Source organism: Podarcis gaigeae (genome assembly GCF_964106915.1).
Source record: "Podarcis gaigeae genome assembly, chromosome: Z".
NCBI lineage: Eukaryota > Metazoa > Chordata > Lepidosauria > Squamata > Lacertidae > Podarcis > Podarcis gaigeae.
The window spans coordinates 46985081-47010359 of record NC_139691.1 but is presented as its reverse complement, the minus strand read 5'-3'; the positions used below and the strand labels follow the sequence as shown (position 1 = coordinate 47010359).

At 46.5% G+C, this 25279-nt stretch overlaps 1 protein-coding gene across 9 annotated transcripts in view; it reads left to right on the top strand.

Annotated features, from left to right (window-relative positions):
* The window catches only part of TAF1 (TATA-box binding protein associated factor 1), a 48196-nt gene that overhangs the window by 20745 nt on the left and 2172 nt on the right, over positions 1 to 25279 (top strand). For 2 of the 9 annotated variants that reach the window (XM_083722681.1, XM_083722676.1), the window contains 21 exons: positions 1040 to 1178; positions 2236 to 2366; positions 4669 to 4776; positions 5260 to 5409; positions 5756 to 5869; positions 5967 to 6142; positions 6394 to 6635; positions 8049 to 8268; positions 9348 to 9492; positions 10642 to 10838; positions 12518 to 12623; positions 12892 to 12990; positions 13710 to 13887; positions 15204 to 15271; positions 16363 to 16485; positions 17264 to 17356; positions 17908 to 17992; positions 19281 to 19348; positions 19436 to 19552; positions 21160 to 21307; positions 22678 to 22852. In XM_083722681.1, the coding sequence (XP_083578807.1) occupies positions 1040 to 1178; positions 2236 to 2366; positions 4669 to 4776; positions 5260 to 5409; positions 5756 to 5869; positions 5967 to 6142; positions 6394 to 6635; positions 8049 to 8268; positions 9348 to 9492; positions 10642 to 10838; positions 12518 to 12623; positions 12892 to 12990; positions 13710 to 13887; positions 15204 to 15271; positions 16363 to 16485; positions 17264 to 17356; positions 17908 to 17992; positions 19281 to 19348; positions 19436 to 19552; positions 21160 to 21307; positions 22678 to 22852 (2882 nt within the window). Of the gene's footprint in view, positions 1 to 1039; positions 1179 to 2235; positions 2367 to 4668; positions 4777 to 5259; positions 5410 to 5752; positions 5870 to 5966; positions 6143 to 6393; positions 6636 to 8048; positions 8269 to 9347; positions 9493 to 10641; positions 10839 to 12517; positions 12624 to 12891; positions 12991 to 13709; positions 13888 to 15203; positions 15272 to 16362; positions 16486 to 17263; positions 17357 to 17907; positions 17993 to 19280; positions 19349 to 19435; positions 19553 to 21159; positions 21308 to 22677; positions 22853 to 25279 lie in introns of all 9 variants that reach the window. The other 7 variants (XM_083722680.1, XM_083722678.1, XM_083722682.1 and 4 more) reach the window with 5 other exon arrangements.

Genomic DNA, 25279 nt, shown 5'->3' with positions numbered 1-25279 from the left:
TGCAGTGCACGCAATATCTCAGATGCGGATTCACATGAGGTGGATGTGTCATCTGGTGTACTGAGCAGTTCTTCCCTAGGTTGGGGCTAGGGCAGTGCTGCCTATCAAGTATGCAGCCTTATTGTTCATTTCCCCTTCCCAGAATCACAGGCAAATAAAATAGGGCAGAAAAAGCACTCTGGACAAGGCAACCTTATATGCATGTGACACACAGATCTTAGGCATTTGTTCACTGGGGCTCTTGCTGCACAGTGATCACCACCAGCTTCTCATTGTTGGGTTTGGTGATATTGCACAGCTCGAGCTTCAAGTCTTCATGATACTCAAGTGCCCCCATTTCTTGCCAAGTGGATCCGTACTGAAGGCACAGACTCAGCTATGTGCAACGAGGGGGATGGCAGAAGCAGATTGAGCCACCTCCGCTGTTGCCTGAGGATGAGAGACAAAAGTGCTCTCATAACATCTCCCGTTTTCATTTGAGCCCCATTGGTGCTTTTTTCCAGGCTCTGAATCTCCATTAGCTTTGTTGCTGCCCCAGGGGGCTGCCTGAAACCCCAAATGTCTCCCGGAAAGTTTTGTATGCTCCTCCCAAGGCTTGCTGATGATTACAATTTCTTACTTGCCCTTTACCCCAGGGTCCCAGGGCAGGTTACAGCAATCAAAACCCAATGTTAAAAACAGTTTGAAACAAAATTTCAGAAATAAGGTGAGTCCTAAAAATATACAAGTGTCAAAGAGAGGTGAATCGAGCGTTCACCAAACTGTGCCAGATGCACCTCTGTGGACAACTTAGGGGCTAACACAGAGAAGGCCCTATCCTGGAAACGCCCCCCCCAGCTTCTGAAGGCAGTGGAACAACCAAGAGGCCTTCTGTGGGAAGGAGGTGGTCTTTCAGATATTTGAGGCCTGAATCATTTAGATCCCTCCTTAGAGGACTGAACGGCCCCCATTAAGAGGTCATTGGGCTTGGCTATGCACAGGTTCCCACACAATCATAGCCCACTGGCATCTCAAGCTGTTCCTTTGGCTTTCTTGTTAGGCCTTCATATACCGCCTGTTCAGTAAGAGAGACGAACCCCGGAGGATCCGCATGGAGGATATCAGGAACGCATTTCCTTTGGTCTCAGACACCAGAGTCCGGAAGCAGCTGAAGCCCTGTGCAGTCTATGAGCGCACACGTAAGCTTGTGCTCCCTTGCAATACCAGGCACTAGCCTTCCTGGGAAGCCCCACTTTGCTGAGCTGGTCACTGAGCATAGCCTTGTTTTCCTGGGGAGGGCCACTGCTTCTGCCTCCAGAAGCTCCCATGTTTCGCCTTTGCCATCTCTGCTTAAAAGGACCAGGCAACAAGTAACAGGAATGTCTCTGTTGTGGCTGAGACCTTGGGGGAGCCGCTACCAATTTGTCACCTCCTCCTTCAGGTTCCTAGGATCCTCAGAGCCCGAGGTGGGCTTCTGGCCTCACAGACCCACCTGTTGGGACCCTTAGGACGTGGAAATGCCTTTTTCATCACAGGAACTCTTCTCTGCTTTTATTCCCAAGGCTTGCCTCCCTGTATCCATGCCTAATTGTCTATAGCATAGCGCTTCCCCAAACCTGCACACATTCTTCTCCGATATCCCCTTACTGGCTTTACAAGCATGAGTGGGGTGCTCTGTGTATCTGTTTCCAGGGTCAAAGCAACATTTTAAAAAATGGCTGATCAGCAAGGGAGAAAAGCTTTTGAAGCTGTTGAAAACTGTACCCCCCCCCCCATTTTAAGTATTAGGAGACCTGAAAAAACGTTAAGATCAGATAAAATAAAAAATGCAGTGAAGAATCTCAAACCTTGATAGAGAAACATATTTCACCACCCTGTGATTGCAAAAGTCTAGGTAGAATGTGTTTTGGGGTACTGAATCTGCATTTATTGATATTTTATTTGTCCCCGATATGTATATATTTGGTTTTCCACCTTGGCTGTGGGTTCTGGCATGTTGAGTACCTGCTTCTCCTGTTGCTCAGACTATAAGGGGAAGGGACAGTAGGCCAGAGACAGATTAAAACTCACATCAACATTCTAAGCACCTGCGTAGGCTTATCTAAACAAAAACGGTTTTAGCAGTGCAGTGCCTGGCGTCAAGAAACAGGGAGTTCCAAAGTATAGGACCTGCCACACTAAAAGAGCAGAGTTCTTACAAATGCAGATCAGGTATCATTCCTGGTATGACTCAGCGGGGACCTCTGCTTCTTTCAGAGATGTACTCAAACTGGTGGAAACTAAAGCCAGGTTTCAGACTGCCCACCGAGGAGGAGATAAGAGCAATGGTGTCTCCAGAGCAGTGCTGCGGCTATTACAGCATGATCTCTGCCGAACAGCATTTGAAGGTGAGCCTGTGTCTTTTGTGAATATCCTCAGTCCTTGTTGGTTGCCTTCACACTCGGCAAGATACTTGAGAACTGCAAGGACATCTTCTGCCAATCTCCACCAGCGGGAGAATTATAAAGGCAGAGTGTAGGTTGCAAAACATGGCCAGCCACTGTGGCGTAGTGGTTAGAATGTTAGACCAGGACCTGGGAGGCCAGGGTTCAAGTCCCCACTCATCCATGAAGCTCACTGGGTGACCTTGAGGCTGAAATATTTTGGCTGGCCCATCTACCTAACAGGGTTGTTGGGAGAATTAAATGAGGAAAGGGAGAACCTTGAGCTCCTTTTTTGGGAGGGAGGAGAAAGTGTGATATGAACGCAATAAGTTTAAATGCAAATAAATATACAGTCATACCTCGTGTTACGTTTGCTTCACGTTGTTGCAGGTTACGAATGCAGCAAACTTGGAAGGGTTTAGTTCTGGGTTCGCCGCATGCGCAGAAGCGATCTATGCGCTTTGCACATGCGCAGAAGCGATCTGGGCACTTCATGCATGTGCAGAAGCACTCTTATTGCGCTTCACGCCCGCGAAGTAGCAACACTCTACTTACTGACTTTTTGGGGTGCGAACGGCACCCCGAAACGGACCACATTCGTAAGTAGAGGTACCACTGTATATAAATTTAATAAATAAATACATCATAAATATAAATCAATCTTTTGCTATCAGTCAAAGAAATAGATGAGCCTGTGTCTTGCGTTGTGCATCCAGCAGTGTTTCTAGCTGCATTTGCCCTTTCAGTAGTACCATAATAAGATTCTCTAAAACATCAGGTAGAAATGGTCCCTTCCTTTGTGAAATTGCCCTTTTTGGTGATGGAATAGGAATGTCTGCCCTCCCCCAACTCCTCCAGTTCACCAGGAGCCTCAAAAACAGTTCCTCATAGGATATGGGGCTTTCATTGGAATGCTTAGAATGTTAAAAATATGCTGACAGTGAGTTTTCTGGTTAGGCAGAGCTGTTGTTCTGGCCTAGGCATTCAAAGTTAACATTAATTTTGTGGAGAGGCCTTAGTTCAGTGGAAGAAGCATCTGCTTTGCATACAGAATATCCCAGGTTCAATTTCCAGCATCTCCTGGAGAGCCACTTCCAAGCAGTGTAGATACCAGTGAGCCAGATGGACTAGTGTATGACTGGCAGCTTTCTATGTAAGAGAGAAGTGGCCAGGCTGACTGTATTCTAGCCAGATCCAGTGTGTGCACTTCAAGGAAGCAGAAAGGCAGTATGCATTCGCTATGATTGAGGAGACTGGAGCCTCATCCATCTCCTTGTTAGGCTGGCAGTTTTTTACATGGCTAGCACTTGACTTTCATCATAGCTGTGGAATAGCACTTGAATAGCAGTCTTGTAAGGTCCTGTTGGATATTTCTAGACACTGCTTAGAGCAAACTTGGGTATCCAGCTCTTGTTTGACTATGATGCAAATTATCCCTTTCTAGTGGGACCAGTGGTCAGGAATGATGGGAGATGTAATCCAACCACGGCTGGGGACCCAAGTTTTAGAACATCATCTGAGCAGTATCAACAAAGCCCCACTGCCCCTCTGGCTCACGAGGAGACTCTCCCCAGAGCAGAAAAAGGATGTCCCCTTCAGACTCTGGGGAGGGTCTCCTCGCAAGCCACTAGGACTCTCCTGGGCGGACCCCACTTCCGGGTTCCCGGCAGAAGTGGGAAGACTGGCTTGCGTGTGGGTGTAGATCGCATGCAAATAGGGAGTTGCCTGTACTCAATGTAATATAATTTTTAATACTTCTAAAGATGGGGAAAACATGGTTTATGAGAAGTTGCTTCACTCTCCTGGGCGCAAAGTAGAAATTAATTGTTCTGTAAAGTTTTGCTTCAAAGCGATGCTTTTGGTTACACAAAAATAAGGTAACCTTTGTATCAGGATCTGAGTGTAACACACCATTTCAGGTGACTCTTGTCATATGTCTTACCTTACCTATTGCTCTAAGATGACTCCCTTGCCCCAGCTGAGGCATCCACTCAAGAGAAGGCAGGTCTTTGGGATTCTTTGGCTGCTGATTCTTTGGCTGCTAAAAACCTTGGGCAGACTTGCCATCCAGTGGGAACAGGGACAACGGGAAGGTAGTAGCCTGTGATGGGGAGATTGTTTCCTTGAGGTCTCTTGAATACAAAGCTTGCTTTCTGTTATCAGAGGTCCTGTGCTAACAGGGTGGCCCAAGGCCCCTCTGTGTGCCCCTGTTTGCATGGGCATGTCCCATGTGACTCAGAAAATTGCTTCCCAACTCTTTCCTCAGGATGCAGGTTATGGGATGAAATCCTTCATTGCCCAAGAAGAAAAAGAAGAGGAGGGAGAGCAGCAAGGAGAAAAGGAAGAAGAAAACAATCTGAAGATAGATGATGAGGTAGAACCAGCACTGCACAGTGGCTCACCAGGGAAGTGCCAGATATTCTCAACCACAACCTTAGATGGGGTAGTAATAATAATAATAAGAATTGTAAGAATGTATTGTTTGTACCCTGAGTGGGTTTCACCAGCCACTCTGGGTGGCCTCCAGCATAATAAAAGCACAGCAAAACATCAAACATTAAAAACTTCCTGATACATGGCTGCCTTAAGATGTCTTCGGAAAGTTGTGTAGTTGTTTATCTGTTTGACATCTGTCAGGAGGCTGTTCCACAGGGTGGGTGCCACTACCGAGAAGGCCCTCTGCCTAGTTTCCTGAAACTTTACTTCTCATGGTAGGGAAATGGCCAGAAGGCCCTTGGAGCTGGACCTCAGTGTCCGGGCTAAACAACGGGGGTGGAGATGCTCCTTCTGGATAACCTCTTCCTTCACCTGCCAAACAGACCCAGTGTGTGATGGCTTTCTCCCATCCACCCCTTAGATACGCTGTGCCCCCTGGAACACTACGCAGGCCTTTATTGCAGCAATGAACGGGAAATGTCTCTTGGACGTGACTGGAGTGGCAGACCCTACAGGATGTGGAGAAGGATTCTCCTATGTGAAGATCCCACACAAGTCATCTCAGCGGAAAGTAAGTGGATGGCCAAGGGTAGGAAAGTTAGGAAAATGGGCCAGGCCAGCCATTGTTGTAGGCCAGCCTCTTAGGGGGCTGCCTCCTCCTCCTCCTCCTCCTCCTGCTCCTGCTCCTCCTCCTCCTCCTGCTGCTGCTCCTTCATTCTTACTCATTGGCAAGGAAAGCGGCAGAACAGCAGTTTCCTGCTAGACCCCCTGATTACCTCTGAGGGGCTTGCATAGGGTTAGGGAGGCTACTGGAGCTGAAGAGTTTCTCCCCAAGGCCCAGGCCTAGGAAGTGTGGGGAGGGAGACAAGTGGGCAGGATACCAGAAGGAAGAAACCTGCTCTTCCTCCTCCAAGCAGGATGACAAGCCGCTCCAGAAGAAGATAGTGACTGGGTCGGATGCAGATCTCCGGCGCCTGTCACTCAAAAGTGGCAAGCAGATGCTGCGACAGTTTGGAATTCCTGAAGAGGAGGTAAGCACGGGGTAGGGGCTGTTGCAGGAGCATGCTTTCATGCCCTGGGCCTCCCTCAGCAGCCTCCGGCAGTCACCCAATATCTCTCGTTCTGCAGATCAACAAGCTTTCCCGCTGGGAGATTGTTGATGTTGTGCGTGCGATATCCACAAAGCAGGCTCGCTTTGATGAAGAATCAACAAACAAATTTGCCCGTGGTTCTCGCTTCTCTGCAGCAGAGCAGAAGGAGAGGTACAAGGAGAACTGCCAACGCATCTTTGACTTGCAGAACAAGTGAGTTCTTCTGCCAATGCTACGGGTAGTTGGTGTAGTCCGTACTAAGCTAGATGGACGCAGTGGTCCAACTCTACATAAGGCAGCGCTCGCTGTGTGTGTGTGTGTGTGTGTGTGTGTGTGTAGGAATTGGAAGTAGCAGAGTCACTAGGGCTCAGCGGCATTTGTGTTTCCATCCTCCTGTTTGTGGCCCAAATGCTTCCATGGTGCAGACCTCAGAGATTGACCCTTGTGGTGGTTTTCTGCTGCAGAGTTCTGGCGTCCACTGACATCTTATCTACAGACACTGACAGTAGCTCTGCTGAGGACAGTGATGTTAAGGAGATGGGGAAGGAGGTTGAGAGCATGGTACAGGACAACAAGACCCGTCATCAGCTGTTGAGGGACAAGGAGGAGGAAGAACGGAAGGAGTTACAGAAGATGCTGATGGAGAAGAAAAGCATCAACCACAAGGAGAGGAGTGTGAAGAACCAGAAGGATGGAAAAGAGCTGTGTGAGTGCCTGGCAGGGCAGGGAGGTCCCCAGACAGAGCACCCAGTTATGGTCTTAATGCAAAGGGGGGGGGGCACCCGTCGCACTCCTGGTGGTGTTGGACTTCAGCTTCCATCAGGCTCAGCCAGCATGGACTATGGTGTGGGATGATAGGAGCTGTAGTCTTGGTGTGTGTGTCTGTGTGTATACAGATATAGACATAAACATAATTTATTATTTATCTTTAAGCAGGACTGTGGTTTTAATTTAATTTCTCTATATGGGCTCTTGGGTACCGTTAGGGAAAAGGAGCAGGGTTTTTTTTTCTTATAACATATATTTTATTAAATTTTCAAAAATTTCACATATATATTCCAATACATAATTTTTTCTCTTGTTTTGTCGACTTCCCTCCCCGTTTTTCATGGCTTTTTTTATTTCTCCCCCTTGCTGCACAGATGTGGTCTGCAATGGGCCTGGTGCCCGAAGAGTATGTCCTTCTCTCTATTTCCCAGGCATTTTATTATTAACTTTCTCTTTTAGTGCATGATGGTTTTTGTATAACTGATGTACTTGGGGAAGGAGGTGATGATTTAATTGTTGGGCATCTGTGTAGAATCATAATTTTATTGTGTTTAGTGCACCTAATTTTTCAAATTTCTTTGTATTTTCTGCAAGTTGCCTGGAGACCCTTGTGGTGGTAAAGTGACAAAGAGAGAGAGAAAAAGAAAGAGGGAAAGAGAGAAAGAGAGAAAGAAAGAAAGAACAATTAATAATAACAGTAGCCATTGACAAGTGGCATAACTAGCAGACAGGTCAGGAGAAGGATGAAACATTTCACAAAATGTGTTCATTTTCATTAAGAAGGTTTATAAGTTGCCAACTCATTAAAAAATACACCATAGTAAAACAATAATAAAATAAAGAAAAAATGATCAACAATGAACCACATTAATGCTGTTCAAATCCTTGTCCAGAACATGGGTATTCACATGCAGCAAAATATCAGGGTTGTAGGTGTGCCTGTGTGATTTCAGGAGGAACAACGTTCCAAATTGCAAGCACTACTAGGAGAAGAGCCTTGTTTTGCAGAGAAATGAAACAAAGATAAGCATCGGATCATCAGTAGGGCTTATTCAGATGGTGGCCGGCCTTGTGATGGTCCTTGACCATTTAGGCCTTGGAAATTACAGAGAAGCTGGAGAGTAGAACAGAAATGCGCATGAGAAGCTGGTGAAGAGGCTGCCTGGGGTGCACATTGCCTAAAATTCTGCATGGTACAGTGGTGAATGACTGCTCCTTTGTGTGCGCCCTCTCCCAAGGCTCCTGAACGCCTGCCTTTGCAGCTTGCCATAGGATCTTGGAGACTAGGCATTTTGTTTCTTGCCCAGGGAGTTCACTGCCTTTGACAACACAGCCATGCTTTCCCCTGCAGCCTCCACCCCTGGCAACCCAGGAAAGCCAAGCGATAGCAGTGGCATGGCTTCTGCAACCAGCCCTGGTCCTGCCACCAATTCCACCCCCCGCTGCTTGAAAATCTTCCGCACTTTCCGCGATGAGGACGGGAAGGAGTACAAGAGATGCGAGACGGTCCGCAATCCATTGGTCATAGACGCCTACATGAAGATAAGGAAAACCAAGGATGATGAGTTCATGTAAGGCAGAGCTTTCCAAACTGTGTGTCATGACACGTTAGGGGTCAGCTGTAGCGTGTAGGTGTGTTGCGCGAACGCTCTCCACACTCCTCCCGGGGCTGGAAAGGGGTTAGTTTAACCTCCGGTTTGCTAGTAAAACTGAATTGCTGTGTCACGAAATGATGCATGTCTAAAATCTATGTCACCAGCAGGAAAAATTTGGAAAGCTCTGATGTAAGGGCATTGCAGGGAGCCTGCTTTCCCTTAGGGGGTGTTATTGGCTTGTTTTCTTTTCTTGTTTTTATTATATATTTTGTGTTTTTAGCATGTATTTTTTTTGCTGCGAACCACCCCGAGATCTATGGATGAAGGGTGCTATACAAATTGTATTATTATTATTATTAAAGCAAGCAGGCTAACAAACATATGAGCAGGATGCAGCAGTAAATAAAACACACAGCCAGCATATGGAGTCAGGCAGAGTAAACCAAATACGGAAGCAGCCAATGCTGTAGTGCAGGGATGAGGAACCTGTGGCCCTCCAGATGTTGTTGGACTTCAGCTCCCATCAGCTCCAGTCAGTGTAGCCAGTGGTCAGGGATGATGAAGGATGTAGTTTAGAACATCTAGAGAGCCACTTGACTCCCAGTTGGTTTATGTTTATCTCAGTGCCTGAATATTTACTGGCTGGCCGTACCAATAGACCAGGAATGGGAAAAATATATGGTCCTCTGAGTGTTGTTGGACTACAGCTCCCATTAGTGCTGGACAGCGTAGTCAGTGGTCTGGGTTGATGGGAGTTGGAGTCCTGCAACATTGTGTTCCTCACCACTGCCTTAACTGAAGACCTTTGTCAAAACAAAAAAAATTCCTTCCAGTAGCACCTTAAAGGCCAACTAAGTCAGTTCTTGGTATGAGCTTTCGTGTGCATGCACACTTCTTCAGATACACATCTGAAGAAGTGTGCATGCACACGAAAGCTCATACCAAGAACTGACTTAGTTGGTCTTTAAGGTGCTACTGGAAGGAATTTTTTTTGTTTTGACTATGGCAGACCAACACGGCTACCTATCTGTAACTGAAGACCTTTGTGTTTCCAGCCGGAGGTTTGCCATCTCAGAAAAGCAGCGTCAGAAGCTGCGGTGTGAAAAGCGCCAGATCCAGTTGAAGTTGATGCGGCTTAAACGAAAGAAAGAGAAGGAGCAGCAGAAGGCTCCTCCCAAGAAGAAGCTCAGGTTGGAGAAGGTAAGCAGGCTTTCTTGAAAGCTTCAGCTGCTTCTGGCTCCTTTTCTTGCAGTGTTATTATAAATAAAGAAGTGATGGTCTTGTATCTGTGGAGAGACATATGCCAGTCTGCTGCGCAGCACCTGAGAAACCAAAGCAGAGGGCTTTACTTGCTCTTCCCCCCAAGTCTAGTGGAAGGAGTCATGCAGCCCAGCTAATGGAGCTTTCTTTTTTGAAACAGATTTTGATGAATCCAGATTGCATTGCAGCAAAATCCAGATAGAAAAAGCAAAACAAAACCCAGAGGGGTAGCCATGCAGTGGAAATACTTAAAGAGTCCCATGGCACCTTAAAGGCTAACACAATTTACTAAGGAATAAGCTTTCCTGGACTCAAGCCCCCTTTGTCAGATGCATGAAGCGAAAGTTAGATGATGTACAAAGAAGAAAATTTAACATATGCTTCAGCTCCAATTACCACTGACTAATTTTTGGCATGGAGAGGAAACCTTAACTTTTAACATTTCAGATATCTCATTCAGCCCACATTTTACCAGCTTCCTTGCGAGAATACAGTGGTACCTCGGGTTAAGAACTTCTGGAGATCCATTATTAACCTGAAACTATTCTTAACCTGAGGTACCACTTTAGCTAATGGGGCCTCCCACTGCCACCGTGCCACCACTGCACGATTTCTGTTCTCATCCTGAAGTTCTTAAGTTCTTAACCCGAGGTACTATTTCTGGGTTAGCGGAGTCTGTAACCTGAAGTGTCTGCAACCCGAGATACCACTGTATCTTGGGGGGGCTTTGTTAAAAGCCTTACTGAAATCAAGATACACTATGTCCACAGCATTTCCCTGATCCACCAAGTTTGAAATTCCACTTAAAAAAAAGAAATTGGATTCATCAGCGCACACAGGGTGGGTATGTGCATGGGTTCAAAATGTGCAAACAGCCTTTCTGCTTAAAGGTACACACAGCAGGGGAGCGCTTGGGAACAAGTCCAGCACTTTTCCACAAGCTCCCACCCCACCCCACCTTGGTTTTGTTGCTGCCTTCAGCTAGTGCTGGTGTTACAGTTGATGGGAGCACTGCCTACCCCTCAATAACTCTGCTTTTGTGCTTCTGAAGTAGCCTGCAACCATTCATTCCTTTGCTTTTGCTTGCAGATTAAGTGTAGTGCTTGCGGTACTAGTGGGCACATGAAGAACAACAAAATCTGCCCAGCCAAACTGCCCTCCAAGCCTGTCGCCATGACAGTGGAGCAGGAGGAGGAACTGGAGAAGACCATCATTCCCACCAATGACAGTGAGCTGATCAAAGTGGAGGGAACCAAGATTGTCTTAGGGAAGCAACTCGTTAAGAGGTAAGGGCCGTGTTTGGCACCATCTCACAGATAGAGGTGCAGGGGTCCTGCCTGGGCTATGAACATCATAAGAGCCTACTGGTTGACGCCCATCACAGTCTAGTCCAGAATCCTGTTCTCACAGTGGGCACCCAGATGACTGTGGGAAACCTTCAATAAGGACCTGAGCACAAAAGCACTCTTCCTCCGGTGGTGTCCAGCAACTGGTATTCAGAAACGTTGCTGCCATTGACAGCATTGCCTTTCCTGCATTTGTCCACTTTTAAAGCCATCCAAAATGGTGGCCATCCTCCTGTGGGAGTGAGTTCCACAGTTTAACCATGTGTTTCATGAAGAAGTATTATTTTTAATCCGTCTTGGATCTCCAAATATTCAAATGTCATTGGACGTCCACAAGTTCTAGTGTTATGAGAGAGAGAGAAACTTTCCTCAAACACTTTCCCCATTCCATGCATAATGCTATAAACTTACATCATGTGATCTCTTGCTCACTTTCCTCTAAATTAAGAAGTCCAGAACAAGGTGGAAGAGTTTAAATCCCTTCCTGTGGACGTGTGGAAGTCATCCACATGTGGCAGTGGGTGAACACCTTGTCATTGCCCGGGCCAGACAGGGCCACGTATTCCAAAACGGAGAGAAAATCCAGCACCTGTATTAACTGATTGTCTTCTGGATGACTCCCACACATATCTGGTAGTAAGTGCCCAATACTCCAGTCTTTCTCACAGTCTGGCATAGGTCTGTGCAGGACTACCTTTGAAGGTGACTCAGAAACCACAACTAATCAGAATGCAGCAGTAGATTGGTGACTGGGAGTGGCTGCTGGGACCATGTAACACCAGTCCTAAACAATCTATACTGGCTCCCAGTACATTTCTGAGCACAATTCAAAGTGTTGGTGCTGACCTTTAAAGCCCTAAAGGTATACAGGCCTCAACCCTGTATACCTGAAGGGGCGTCTCTATCCCCATCGTCAGCTCTGACACTGAGGTCCAGCTTTGAGGGTCTTCTGCTGGTTCCCTCACTACAAGAAAGGAACAATTCTTGACAGTGGTGCCCACCCTGTGGAATGCCCTCCTACCAGATGTCAAGGAGATAAAGAACGACACAATTGCATGGCCCCATCAGCCAAAAACCTTTCAGAAAAGAAACATTTTTACCTAAAGTGCTTACATCAGCAAAGATGCCTCTTTGATGTGCTTGGTGAGGCTGTTCCCAAAAAGAGGTCCTGCAACCAAGACAGTTTCAAGTCATTGGGGTAATTGGTTTATATACCAGCCATTGCACAAGCCACAATGAATTTTACAGGAAGATCAAATAAACCCATAACACCGTAAAATCACACCAGCCTTAAAAAATAAGAACACAACAGTTCATAACAAGTTGCTAAATACCATTTACTATTATCCACAGGAGCAGCAACTGTCTGGTGTACAGTGTAGGACAGGTAGTACCACTGAATCTAAATGAAGCAGCAGGCTGCTGTGTGGGCTGATGGGGTTAAAGCTCTTCAACTTACAGCTCCAGTTACCCCAGACTAGACCCAATAAAAGAGTAAATGGGCTTCATATTGTGCTCTTTATGGTTTAATCAGTCCCTCCCAGAGGGGCAGCTGGGCCCACTGGAGGGAGAGGTGGTGGAAACTGCAGCGTGTTTCTCCTCCCTCCCTCTCCTTGCAGCGCGAATGAAGTTCGCAAGAAGTCTTTAGTCCTGAAGTTCACAAAAGAACAGCTGCAAAAGAAGGAACAGGGCTCTGGAACCACGGCTACTAGTAGCTACTTAAACGTGAGTCCTTGTGTTGCTTTCATTGCTCCCACCCCACCCCTTGTCCTTGCCCACTATCCATCTTGGAAATGGTGGCAACAGCAAGTGCTTATTCTAAGCCTCAGCCAGGGATGGTTCACTGTAGACCAGGAACAGCCAAAGGGCAACTCCTCCCCAAAAAACTAGAGACCAATTAGATGCTTTGAGGTGCCCTTTGTCAAGATTCCCAAAAGTCCATCATACGTAAACTTTGGAAGTGCCTTTAACGTCCCACTTCTCTCTCTTTCAGCAGCCTCAGAAGTCCAGCCACCAGGGGAGCACAGCCCCCATAGAGATACTGTCTTATATCCTGGAAGGCATTATCAACGAAATGCAAGAACTTCCAAATGTAAGACCTTTTCACCTGTGAGGTTTGATTTTGCCTCTTCTAGCTCTATGTCATGCGCAAAGACAAGGGGGCATTATCCTATCCATATATCAGGAGAGCTAGTTCCTTGAGAAATTCTTGTCTCATATCAGCATTGAGCATTTGAGGACAATCTTTCTGCTATTTCGAAGATGTTGCCTCCCCACCTCCTGCCAAACTCTACTCCATGAGTTGTGGGCTCAGTCTTCGACAACTCACATTTTGTTTAGTGGGTGTATGAAAAGTGCTGTGTATCAGAATCATGCATCAAAATGTATTATTGGTGTCAGCAGCTTTCAAAGGGGATCAGAAAAATTCTCATGGAGGAAAAGGGAGAGAGGTCAATCAGTGGCTGCAAATCAGGCCAGAAGAGGAGAAGCCCAGGCCAGGGAGCTAGTGCCATTTGTCGGTGTTAACTGCGTTCATATTTTAAACCCTGGACCGCCTTGGATGCCTTGGCAAAAAGGTGGTGTATAAATGCAATAATAATAATTAAAGAAGAGGTGGTTAAGTCTACCTCTGGATGCCAGTTGCCTTCCTGGCTGAGCATAGGGGGAAACATAATGCTTTATATCCTGCCTTCTTGCAGCAAGCACATCACAGTTGCCTAAAAAGATATCCGTCCCTGGTAACTTAAGGGAGGGTGGTATATTAAGAAATAAAAGGGATGCTCATATTCTTTCCCGGTTTACCACTGCCAGACATGTTACTTCCACAAGCCTGTTAGCAGGAGGGGTGTCAGAAATTATCGCAAGATCATCGGCCAACCAATGGACCTGTACACCCTGCGCCAGAATGTCCGTAAGCAATCTTACAAATCGAGCAAAGAATTCCGAGAGCACCTGGAGCTGATTGTGAAGAACAGTGCCACGTTCAATGGTGAGAGTTAATTTTCTTTCTTTCTTTCTTTCTTTCTTTCTTTCTTTCTTTCTTTCTTTCTTTCTTTCTTTCTGAACTGTTTCTCTTCTGCTCTTTCTTCCCTCCTTGTGCAAAGTGTCCCAGCCTCAAAAAACAGGTTACGGCAACTGGGGCAGTGACCTGGTGCCCTTTCTGAGGATGTTAAGGGAAGAGGAGGAATGGGCTAGGCAAAGGGCGGCTTTTAAGTATTGATCTTTTTAAAAAACAAAACCTCCAATATTTTATTTTTCCAATTTTTCATTTTACAATGTTTCTAACAAAAAAAGTTAAATATAAACAAAAATCAACGTTTTCTTCAACTCCCCTCTCCTCCTCTCTACTGTTCCTTATTTCATGTCACAGACTTACTGCATAACCAATTCCAACCAATTTATAAATTTTATCTTTTTCCTCTCTATAAGTTATTTTTTACTGCTCGTGTTTACATCAATCCTGCTGAAGTTTTTAATTGTTTACAATTTGTCTTCATATATTCAACAATCTACCCCCAGTCTGTTAAAAAAAGGTCTCTCATCTTGATCTTTTATTCTTCCAGTAAGTTTCGCCATCTCTGCATAGCTCTGTAAGGCTACCTGGTGCTGGGGAATTTCCTTCTGATGCTCACCTACTTTACACTGTGACCTACTTTCTTCTTTAAACCCTCTGGTGATGGTCCTGTCTTCACTAGGTGTCCAATTATTTCTCTGACGGATGGCCTTATATATTTGTAAGTTGCCCGCATGCTCCCCTTTGTAATTTCCTGGTTTCCTTTGCTCTCAGTGTGACTGCTTCTCTTTCCCTTGTCTGATTTCTCAACTGGACCTGCTAAGAAAAACCCTCATCTATCTTGAGTGATTTCAGTTAGAACTAGTCCTTCTGGACTACCAAGGAAGTGTTGTGATACCTGCTCCTTTCTTCTGGGGCCATGATCTCCCAGCAGCTTGGGGACGGTGGGAATGGAGCAAAATAAAAGCATTGCTTTGCTGGCTGCTTCTCTATTGCCGTTACACCGTGGAGCAGCCTTTGCCATCAGATGTTTTGGACTGCAACTTCAGTGTGACTTTGTTGACTTGGGCTGATGGAATTTTGGTCTAAAACATCTGGAGGACACCAGTTGGATATAAAATCAAGTGTGTGCTCTCTGAGACTTCTGATGAGTCTCCAGATTAGCTCTCCATACCACTGGGGAACAGGACCAACTTAACCACATGTAATCTTAAATGTGTAACTTGCCTTTTGTCAAGACAGTTCACAACAACGCCATCCCACAATAAAGGTTTTCTGCTGTGTGTTTGCAGGGCCAGAGCACAAGTTGACTCAGATTGCTCAGTCAATGCTGGACTTCTGTGATCAAAAACTGAAAGAGGCAAGTCAGATTGTGGAGGGAGGGGTTGCTTGTGGCTTGGAGGTAAGGTTGTTGCTTAGCCACTTAGGGTACTTTTAGGGCTGAGCTATTTGCATAAACAGTTTGGTGATTCTGGACTGAAGGGAGATCTCTCTTGAAAGGACTAAAGGCAGCCAGAGTGGTTTGTTGGATGCTTGCATTAGGAGCTGAGCACAGGACCTGCTCTCTTGATTTAATAGTTTTTAGTGGTAGAGTTCGAATGGTGACTTTACTATCCAATACTAATTTTGGTTTCTGGATTTTAACTGAAAGTTACTGAATTTGAAAGTGCAGCATAGATTTCCAAACAGATTGTGAATGTTGTATTAGCTGTGGGTGAGAAAGATTCCATGGTCATTATCTAATTAAACAAAACTTATTGCTGGAAGGACAGAATCAGAATCACACACAAAATATGAACACAAACAACAAAAATTTTGGTTGTTGAAAAAAAACATTTCTCCAAAAAGGACACCAATTTATTTAATGGTAAAACATGATCTTGTTTGTCTACAGCTTATTTTAACTATAATTTTTTTTAAAACTGGAATATAGTGCTTTTTAATAATAGTGGTATTAGTGAAAATGAAAAAAGACAGTTCCAGGTAACTGAGAGAATGTGAACAATAAGCTTCTTTTATGGGTCATGTTGCATGTGAGAAAACCAGCCCAAATTGCTGGAGATTTTGAGTTGTAGCTGACTTTCCTTATGAATAAAGATGGGACATGTGTGAATGCCTTCTGTTTTAAAACCTGAACTACTGGTAATTGGATAGGAACAGAAGATGTTGAAATATATTTTTGAAATTACATAAGCAATAAAAATACAGTAGGCACATAGAAAACCACCCCATACTGAGTCAGGCCATTGTTCCATCTTAACTCATTTAGCTCTCCAGGGTATCGGGTAGGAAACATTCACAGCTCTACCTGGAAATGCCAAGGATTGAACCCAGGACCTTCTGCATGCAAAGGAGGTGCTCTGCCATTGAGCAGTGTTCAGCAAAATGTGGGTTGCTATAAAGGAGTTGCTCTGGAGCTGAGTGTGTTTCTGTACCTTGGTGTCCTTTCAGAAGGAAGATAAACTGGCTCGTTTGGAAAAGGCAATTAATCGCCTTCTGGATGATGTTCATCAAGTGGCCTTCTCCTATATTCTGGACAAGATTGTATCCCAGAAGATAAAGGCTGTTCCTCATGTATGTCTGCCCTTAGCATTTGGTGGTGATGGAAAAGAGCTTGTGGAAAGGGGGACTGTCACCGTAGCTTTGTGCTTGGAGGATAAAGCTATCAGTGACTTCTAGCCACAATGACTATGTTCTCCCTCCACTTCTAAATACCAGTTGCTGGGAATCACAAGTGGGGATAGTCTCTGTTACACTCATGTCTTCCTTTTGGGCTTTCCACTGGCCTCCACTTGGCTGCTGTGCAAGCAGGATGGTGGGACTACAGTGGTACCTCGGGTTAAGAACTTAATTAGTTCTGGAGGTCCGTTCTTAACCTGAAACCGTTCTTAACCTGAGGTACCACTGTAGCTAATGGGGCCTCCCACTGCCGCTGCGCGATTTCTGTTCTCATCCTGAAGCAAAGTTCTTAACCCGAGGTACTACTTCCGGGTTAGCGGAGTCTGTAACCTGAAGCGTCTGTAACCTGAAGCGTCTGTAACCCGAAGTACCACTGTATATGGTTCCTGAGCTGTATTTGAGCAGCACTGCATTTAACAAATGCTGATGCTGCACAGCTCCAAAATTATCTGGCTCTGGAGTTCCTTACTTTGGGTTTGATGAAAATGCTATAGTAGAATCCAGGCACCTCCAGAGGACTTAGGATTTGTTGGCAGATAATGGGATGTTCCCTCTAGATTCAGCTTGATGTGCAAAAGCTTTTCAGTGTCTTATGCAGATACTGGATCCAGCATGCAATTCACCATGCAAGACTTGCTTGCTCATTCTCTTTTTACCCTCTTTTTGCTTGCAGGCCAGGCTCTTTTTCCGTCCTGTAAACAGGAGACGCGTGCCAAAATATTACAAAGTCATTGTCAGTCCGATGGACCTGAGGACTATCAGCAAGGTGTGAACTTTGAAGGGTGCAGCTGTTGTTGGTTTATGTTGCAGCTTCTCAGAACTGTCCTTTGTAAACTGCTTCAAGGTTTTCTTACAATCAGGCAATGCATAAATTTAGTTAAATGAAATAAAAGAAGCCTTGGCAGAAAAAGCCCAAGGTTGATGGCAGCATGTTAAATCCCAGATAAAATACCAGGAATAGAACTGGAATATGGAAATGTGGGCTGAGGGTGAAGAAATTCTGCTTGCCTAATCTCAGCCACCAGCTGCTGACTTGGAGGCCAAAAAGTCATGGGGAAAATAAATACTCAAAGACATGTGCTGTATTTTGTAACTCTGGCTTGGGTCATGTTGAGCAATCAGGGAGGTTGTGATGGGGAGAAGCAGTTCTATATGTGAAAGGAATCACCAGGACACTCCAAAATATTAGTGAAGTGTAAGGAAGAAAGGGTCCTGGTAAAGGATCCACTTCAGACTTTTTGTATGCCAGAATCAAGAATTCATATTGCCTCCTTAAGGCTTCACATTCCCATCTTGTCTCCTATTCATTCATTCTAGAATATCTCCAGACATAAATACCAGAACCGAGAAGTCTTTATGGATGATGTGAAACTGATTCTTGCCAACAGCATTAAATATAATGGTAAGAGACCCTCTTGGCTCCTTGCCATGTCTGCAGCCCTTTGACTCACATTTACAGAGAGTTATCAGGGCTTTGTGGGGCACCTTTGCGAGAAGAAAAGGCTAAGGAGTAAAACCTACACAAATCTGGATGGCAGTTAGATGGCATCTTGTAGGCCTCCTTCTGGCAACTCCTGCAGCCCAGCTGGTGCCTCACATCTTTCTCTGCTTTCCTTTGGACCACATCAGTGAGGCTGAGAGAGGGATCTTGCCAGCTGGGCAGCCCAGGACCTCCAGACACACTGCCCAGGCTTGTGCTCCAGGGAGGTCACTTTGATGCTGCAAATGAAGCAGTTTGTCTTTATCCTCAGAGGCAAACTCCATTGTCTCTTGAGACAGACAGATGCCAGCAATAAGGGCAAGACCTGAATGTGACTCCACATCTACTCATTAAGACATTAATGTATGCTTTTCCAAAATGTAGCTAGTTCCCTTGATGAAAATTGCTTCTTCTGGGGACTTTTCTGTTAAGCTTCTTCAGCTCTAGGGGTCCAATACTGCTTTGTAAGCAGGCATGAACAGAAGATAGGAGGGCTGGTTAATCCCCAGCCTGGGGCTTCTAATCTGTCCTCCCCATCCAGCAATTTTTTCTGTCCCCCAAGATCCCACCAATTTTGGTAGCAAAGGGGCAGTCACAGCGCTGAGAAAGCCAGAGGGCTTTTAATTCTCTCCACTGAGTCCAGCTCCCTGGTGGACATGCAACCTACTATCTCCCACATTATCAGATAGATCATTTGATTGAGTGGGAAGGGGGGGATTCCTCTCCTCAAGCTAGCTGGTTTGTGTTGATTAGCTGAGGAGGGGCTGAATGTCTGGTGTGCATGTTGAGAGTGTGCAATGCTCACTTCCACTGCAGGCATATGGCCCCTGGGGAGCGGGAATTGGCAGACAGGCCTTGAAAGTTTACCTGCTCATGGACTAGAGTATTGGTTTTGATTAAATCTCAGGGCCTCTTAAAATGTGCTTGGGGGAGGGGAGGTTCAGGAGTCTTACATGGTCAGAGCTTAAGGAAACCTTAAGGAGTTCTGCAGGGAAGAGAGCCTTTGAAGAATACCATATTCGGTTGCCACCAGTGAACAATGGTAAAGCTGTGGAAAGCTCTGGGTGCATATCACAAGGAAGCATGGACCTTGGCCCTGAAGAGGACCACTTGGAAGTGGGTTGCTTATTCCTGTGGCTTTCTTGTGTGCTCAGGTCTTCAGGAGCAGCATTAAGGAGATGTGGTTTGTTTGTTTGTATCTCCAATTCAGGTCCTGACAGCCAGAACACAAAAACAGCTCAGGAGATGGTGGACATCTGTTACAAGGCACTAGGAGAGGTAGGTGGCCCAGCAAGCCAATGCTGCCAAGGACCGTTTTTAATTCTTCAGCAAACACTTACTTTCTCTGTCTTTCTGCTTCTTCAGTATGAAGAGGACTTGACCCAGCTTGAGAAGGATATCTCTGCTGTTAACAAAGCAGCCTTAGAGGAGGCAGACCTGGAGAGCTTTGACCCAACCATCTCTCAGCCCTGCATGCCGCAGGTGAGGCTGCTTGCCAAAGCTCTCTTTTCAGGGACCGTCTTCTGTCATCAAGACCTGTGGCTGCAGTTTGGGATGGTGGCTGCAGCAGGGATAATGTATGTGCTTCTTTCTGACTCAACCCTGCCTATGTTGTTCTGCTTTATTAGATTTCTGAGCCACACCTCCATGCTGGGCCTAGTAGCACTGGGAGACCATCTGGCTGGGAAAGAGCCCATTGGCCAGCTAGGCCCTTCCTGGCTACTTTAGCAGGCAGCATTGCCTACTCTGATTCTCTCCAGTGGCTTAGACAAGGAGGAGGCTTTCCTATCACCTGGTACCTGTTCCTTTTTAAATGGGTGTGTGCGGGCTAGAGACTGAGCTGCTGACCACCAGCTTGAAGAGCCCCATCTTCACACAGAGTCAGAGTAGCCAATACTGCCTGTGAGAGAACACAGTACTTGGGCTAGTTGGGCAGTTGTCTGACCTGGTGTAAGGCAGCTTTGCCCTGGCCACCAGCATTTCTTTCATATGGCAGGCACAAGAACTTTACATGGCTGCCACTTCAGTTATTCAACAGGCTTCCAGGAATAGTTATTGTTACTGAATCAGCGAAAATATTTCTAGGTTGCTTTACATTCAAGGCTTCAAAGGTGACTTGCACTTAAAAAAACAACAAATTAGTAACAAAAATCACAGGTATACACAGCGTTAAAGCAGCACAGAAATTACAGGCTAGTTGTACGTAGCTTTCTATTACGGTTACAATTACTACTACAATTTTTATGCCCCAATTCCTGAGGATTACAGGGTGGTTTAAAAACAAAAAGTGCAATTATAGCAAACAAAAGCAATAACTCCTCAGCACACAGTTTAAAAGGCCATAGATTGTTTCATTAGCTGAAAGCCTGGTTACAGAGGGATGTTTTCTCCTGGTGCCTAAAGGTGTATAATGAAGGTGCCAGGTGAGCCTTCCTGGGGAGAGCATTCCACAAATGGGTTGCCACTGCAGAAAAGGACCAGTCTCATGTTGCCACTCTCCGGACCTCCCATGAAGTGGGCACATGAAGAAGGGCCTCCAATGACGATTGCAGGGTCTGAGTTCACATGGGGGGGGGGGCAAGCGGTCCTTGAGGTATTGCAGTCCTGAGCTGTTCAAGGCTCTCTCGGTCAAAATCAGCACTTTGAATTGGGTCTGGAAACTAATTGGCAGCCGGTGCTGTGGGCCAGGATTGGCATTATGTGTTCAAACCGTCTTGCCCATAACAGAAGTGTTCTGTTCCACAGCTTTTAACGTCATCTGATGTTTCATTATTTTATTCACTGCTGGAGGCTCAGATTCCCACTGACTTTGGGCAAATCATTGGCTCTGCCTCACTCACTCTGCAAGGTTGTTGTGAGTATAGGTGAGTAGAGCAACCTTGTGTGCAAGGTGGTTGCAAATCATCTGCTTGCTGCAAAATACTGCAGAAGTAAGTACTAGTGCGGCTGGTGATGCAGGCACTTGGGTTTATTTCTGAAACCACTGCAGTTTGCCAGGGCCATTTTTAGAGAGCAACTAGCTACCTTCTGCATATGCCAGGAAATTCTCTGCAACCTCCTTTCTACCACTGGTTGTTCCATCATGACAGGAAGCGGAAGATGAAAATGGAGACCTGGGTGAAAAGGAAGAAGGTTCGGTGCAGCAGCCTCAGGCCAGCATGCATTATGAAGACTTGACCCTGTCAGATAACGAGGAGAGTGACAGCAGCGGCAAGGAAGACGATGACACTTTCACACGTAAGTTTTCACTCTTTACATAGCAAACTGCCTTACGCTGAGTTAAACCATTGCTCCATCTAACTCATGATTGCCTACACTGGCTGGCAGTGGTTTCTAGGGCTCCAGATCAGCCAGGAGTTGGACCTGGGACCTTCTGCTTGCAAAGCAGGTGCTCTGCCACTGTGCTGTGGTCCTTTGGCTATTAGCAAGAAGCAAACGCTTGTGAATTCAGGCAAATGTACATTCCTTTCAGTTGCTGTGGCTTACCAGGACCCTGCAAACTGACAACAAGCTGTTGCCAGAGTTTGTCCTTGGTTGAAGTTTGTGGTTAGTGAGGAAGCATCTTAAGCCAAAACTCCTCACTTCCTTTCTCCTCCCAGCTTGCTTAAACCAGGGGCAAGATGTTCCTAGCCAATCTACAGAGCCTTTTGGATCGCCCCATCTCCTCTTCTGCACCCCTGTGTGGTTATTAACCTCTCCCCCTCTAAGCCTAATTGCTATGCTGATGGGGTAGAGGTTTTTTTCTTTGGCAGTAGGGGGCAGCAGCCCTCTCATCCTAATGCAGGATTAGGGGGAAACGACTCTAGAACACATTATTTCCTAAGCCTAATTGCAGTGCTGATGGGGGGTGGGGCTTCTTTGGGGTGGGGGCTAGAATGTAAGGAGGGGTGGAGTAATGCTCCCATCTCCACATGCTGCAAAGCCTAAAAATTGTGCTCCCTGCATGACAACTTGGCTTAAGAAAAAGGTCCCATTTGTGACATTTTTTTCTATGACCAATTGTCATGCAGTGGGGATGGGGAGGGTAGAGATAAGATGAATGGTGACTGAAATGACTATGTGTGGATGGGGAGAATGAGTATGCAAGGGGCCATAGGGATGTGTCAATGAATGGAAGCAGGGGAGAGCATGCAGCTGGTGACTCTTCCGATTTCAGCTTTGGCTCCTCCGCATTGTCAGTAGACTCCTCCCCACCAGTTTCTCTCAGGGGAATCAAACTTTTGACTTAAAAGTTTACTGCCTCTGCAGTAGAGCAAATGATTATCGGAGATGCCTAGCTGTTAAATGCTGAGAAAGGAAAGCTGAGGATGGCGGAAACATAGTACACATGAATGGAAGATTCCATGTGAGAATGGGGGACCCCAGACTGAAAAAACTTCCTGTAGTCTAGTTTATCATATGGCACTAACTTTTCCAGTGGCTGACTTTGTTCAAATGCAAAATGCTTTTGAGGTTCTTATTTGAACTGCAGCTTAGCCACCTTCTGAAGGATGATAAAACTACTCAAAGGAGAGCAATATCCTTGGAGCCATTTGCAGGTGACCTGGGGGATAAAGCAGGCTTGGGTAACTTTATTATGGCTACCCATTTTCTGTCCTGTTGTGCAGCAATCCAGCAAAGTGAAAGTAGCAGAGATTCAGGTGCAGGATCCTCTGCAGTGAGACCGAGACAGCCTTGTGTTCTTCAACAGAATGTGCAAATAGACAAAGACAACAAAGACAGCATGATGTCGTATGAGGCAGCAGGGAAGATTTCACATGCCACGGAGTATAGCAGTGCCAGGTAACCATAGACAAGTGTGCTGTTGGAGCTATTAAGGAGTGTTTAGTTGTCTCAAAAGCAGGTTGGCTGCGCTCAGTTCAGATGACTCTTATGAGTTGCCTTTGAGTTGTGGGCTTCCCTGTTCTTTACTGCTCTTCTGTTTACTGGTTACACTTTCATACCACCCATCCAACCAAGTTCTCTGGGCAGTCTGCTCATACAAGAAAATACGAAATGCAGTACACCATTAAACTCTAAAACCAAAGTGGGGGTTGGGGAGGGAACTCACACAGCAAGAAAAAGCCCAGCAAAAACAACAAAAAACATCTAAAATTAACATAAAGCACAGCAACTAAAACAATTTAAACGATTCATTTCTCAATTGCTGCAATTCCATCAGTCACCAAACAAAAAAATGCTATCAGAACTTTAGTAGTAACCCCCATGAGCCAATCCTGGCTTCTTTGCAGATGTGATTTATAACCCTAGCCATGAGCAGGATTAGTCTTCCCTATTCTTTAAACATTTACATGGATTAGTTCTTGAACATACATAAAAATAGAAAGTGCGGCAGCACACATTCATCTCATGAGGGGAGTAATAATCTTATTCCTGCATTGCAGGGGTTTGGACTAGATGAGCCTTGGGGTCCCTTCCAACAATGCAACTCCATGATTCTATGATGTTGCCATGCAGGTTTAAACCCATGCAGTTGCCTTAGAGCACTGCTCATGAAAGGTTCATTCTGATGCTAAAATGTTCAGTCTCTTAACACCATTTGCATCTGATTCTGCCTGCAATGCTTGCATAACCACCTTCCACACAGCAATCTTGCCTCTGATGGGAGCAGTCTTGAGTGGTAGGATTGCGGTGGTATTGCTGCACCAGATGCACACCTTGAAGGATGGCTGCACAAATGAGATGGCTTGGATGGTGTTCAAAGATCAGACAGATTCATGGAGGAAAAAGTCTATCCATGGCTACTTACCACAAGGGTAAGAGGCATTATGCCTCCGAATGCCAGTTGCTGGGAATTGGAGTTGGGAAGAGCATTGCTGTTGTGCTCATATTCTGCTTGCGGGCTTCCCATAGGCATCTGTTTGGACACTGTGCGAACAGGATGATGGACTAGATCCAGCAGCAAGGCTCTTCTTACATTCCTAATGAATCAGAAATCATGCATTTGCGGTGATAAAAATGTTCAGAGAAGCACCAAGTGAATGCTCCTCTGCATTTGCAATGTATCACACTTTCGTGTTTTCCTTCACTATACAGTGGTGCCCCGCAAGACGAACGCCTCGCAAGACGAAAAACCCGCAAGACGAAAGGGTTTTCCGTTTTTTGAGGCGCTTCGCAAGACGAATTTCCCTATGGGCTTGCTTCGCAAGAAGAAAGCCCATAGGGAAATCTCCGGGGACCTCTTTTAAATGCTGGCGGTGGGGAGCAAAGCCTTCCCCCCCCTCCGGCCTTCAGAAGAGGTCCAGGAAGGCCGGCGGGGGCCGAAAGGCTTTGCTCCCCACCGCCAGCATTTTAAAAGCAGTCCGGGATAGCAGGGAAGCGCTTCCCGCTATCCTGGACGGCTTTTGAAGGCAGGCGGGGGGAGCAAAGACTTTTGCTCCCCCGCCGGCCTTCAGAAGAGGTCCAGGACCTCTTCTGAAGGCGGGCGGGGGGTGAAAGTCCTTGCTCCCCCCCTGCCTGCCTTCCCGGGAGAGCGGAGAAAAGCAGCGTGTTTCTCCGCTGTCCTGGACGGCTTTTGAAGGCAGGCGGGGGGGAGCAAAGACTTTCCGCTCTCCCGGGAAGGCAGGCACAGGGGAGCAAAGACCTTTGCCCCCCGCCCGCCTTCAGAAGAGGTCCTGGACAAAGGTCTTTGTCCCCCCTGCCTGCCTTCCCGGGGGCTTTTAAGAGCGGACGGCTTTTGAAGGCAGGCGGAGGGGAGCAAAGACTTTCGCCCTGGACCTCTTCTGAAGGCGGGCGGGGGGCAAAAGTCTTTGCTCCCCCGTGCCTTCCTTCTCGGGAGAGCGGACGGCTTTTGAAGGCAGGTGGAGGGGAGCAAAGACTTTTGCCCCCCGCCCGCCTTCAGAAGAGGTCCAGGACAGGGGAGAAACACGCTGCTTTTCTCCGCTCTCCCGGGAAGGCAGGCAGGGGGGAGCAAGGACTTTTGCCCCCCGCCAGCCTTCAGAAGAGGTCCTGGACAAAGGTCTTTGTCCCCCCTGCCTGCCTTCCCGGGGGCTTTTAAGAGCGGACGGCTTTTGAAGGCAGGCGGAGGGGAGCAAAGACTTTCGCCCCCAGGACCTCTTCTGAAGGCTGGCGGGGGGCAAAAGTCTTTGTCCCCCCTGCCTGCCTTCCCAGGGGCTTTTAAATCGCCCCGGGACAGCGGAGAAGTCCTCCGCTGTCCCGGGGCGATTTTTAAATGCTGGCGGGCGGCAGCGAAGCCTTCGCTGCCGCCCG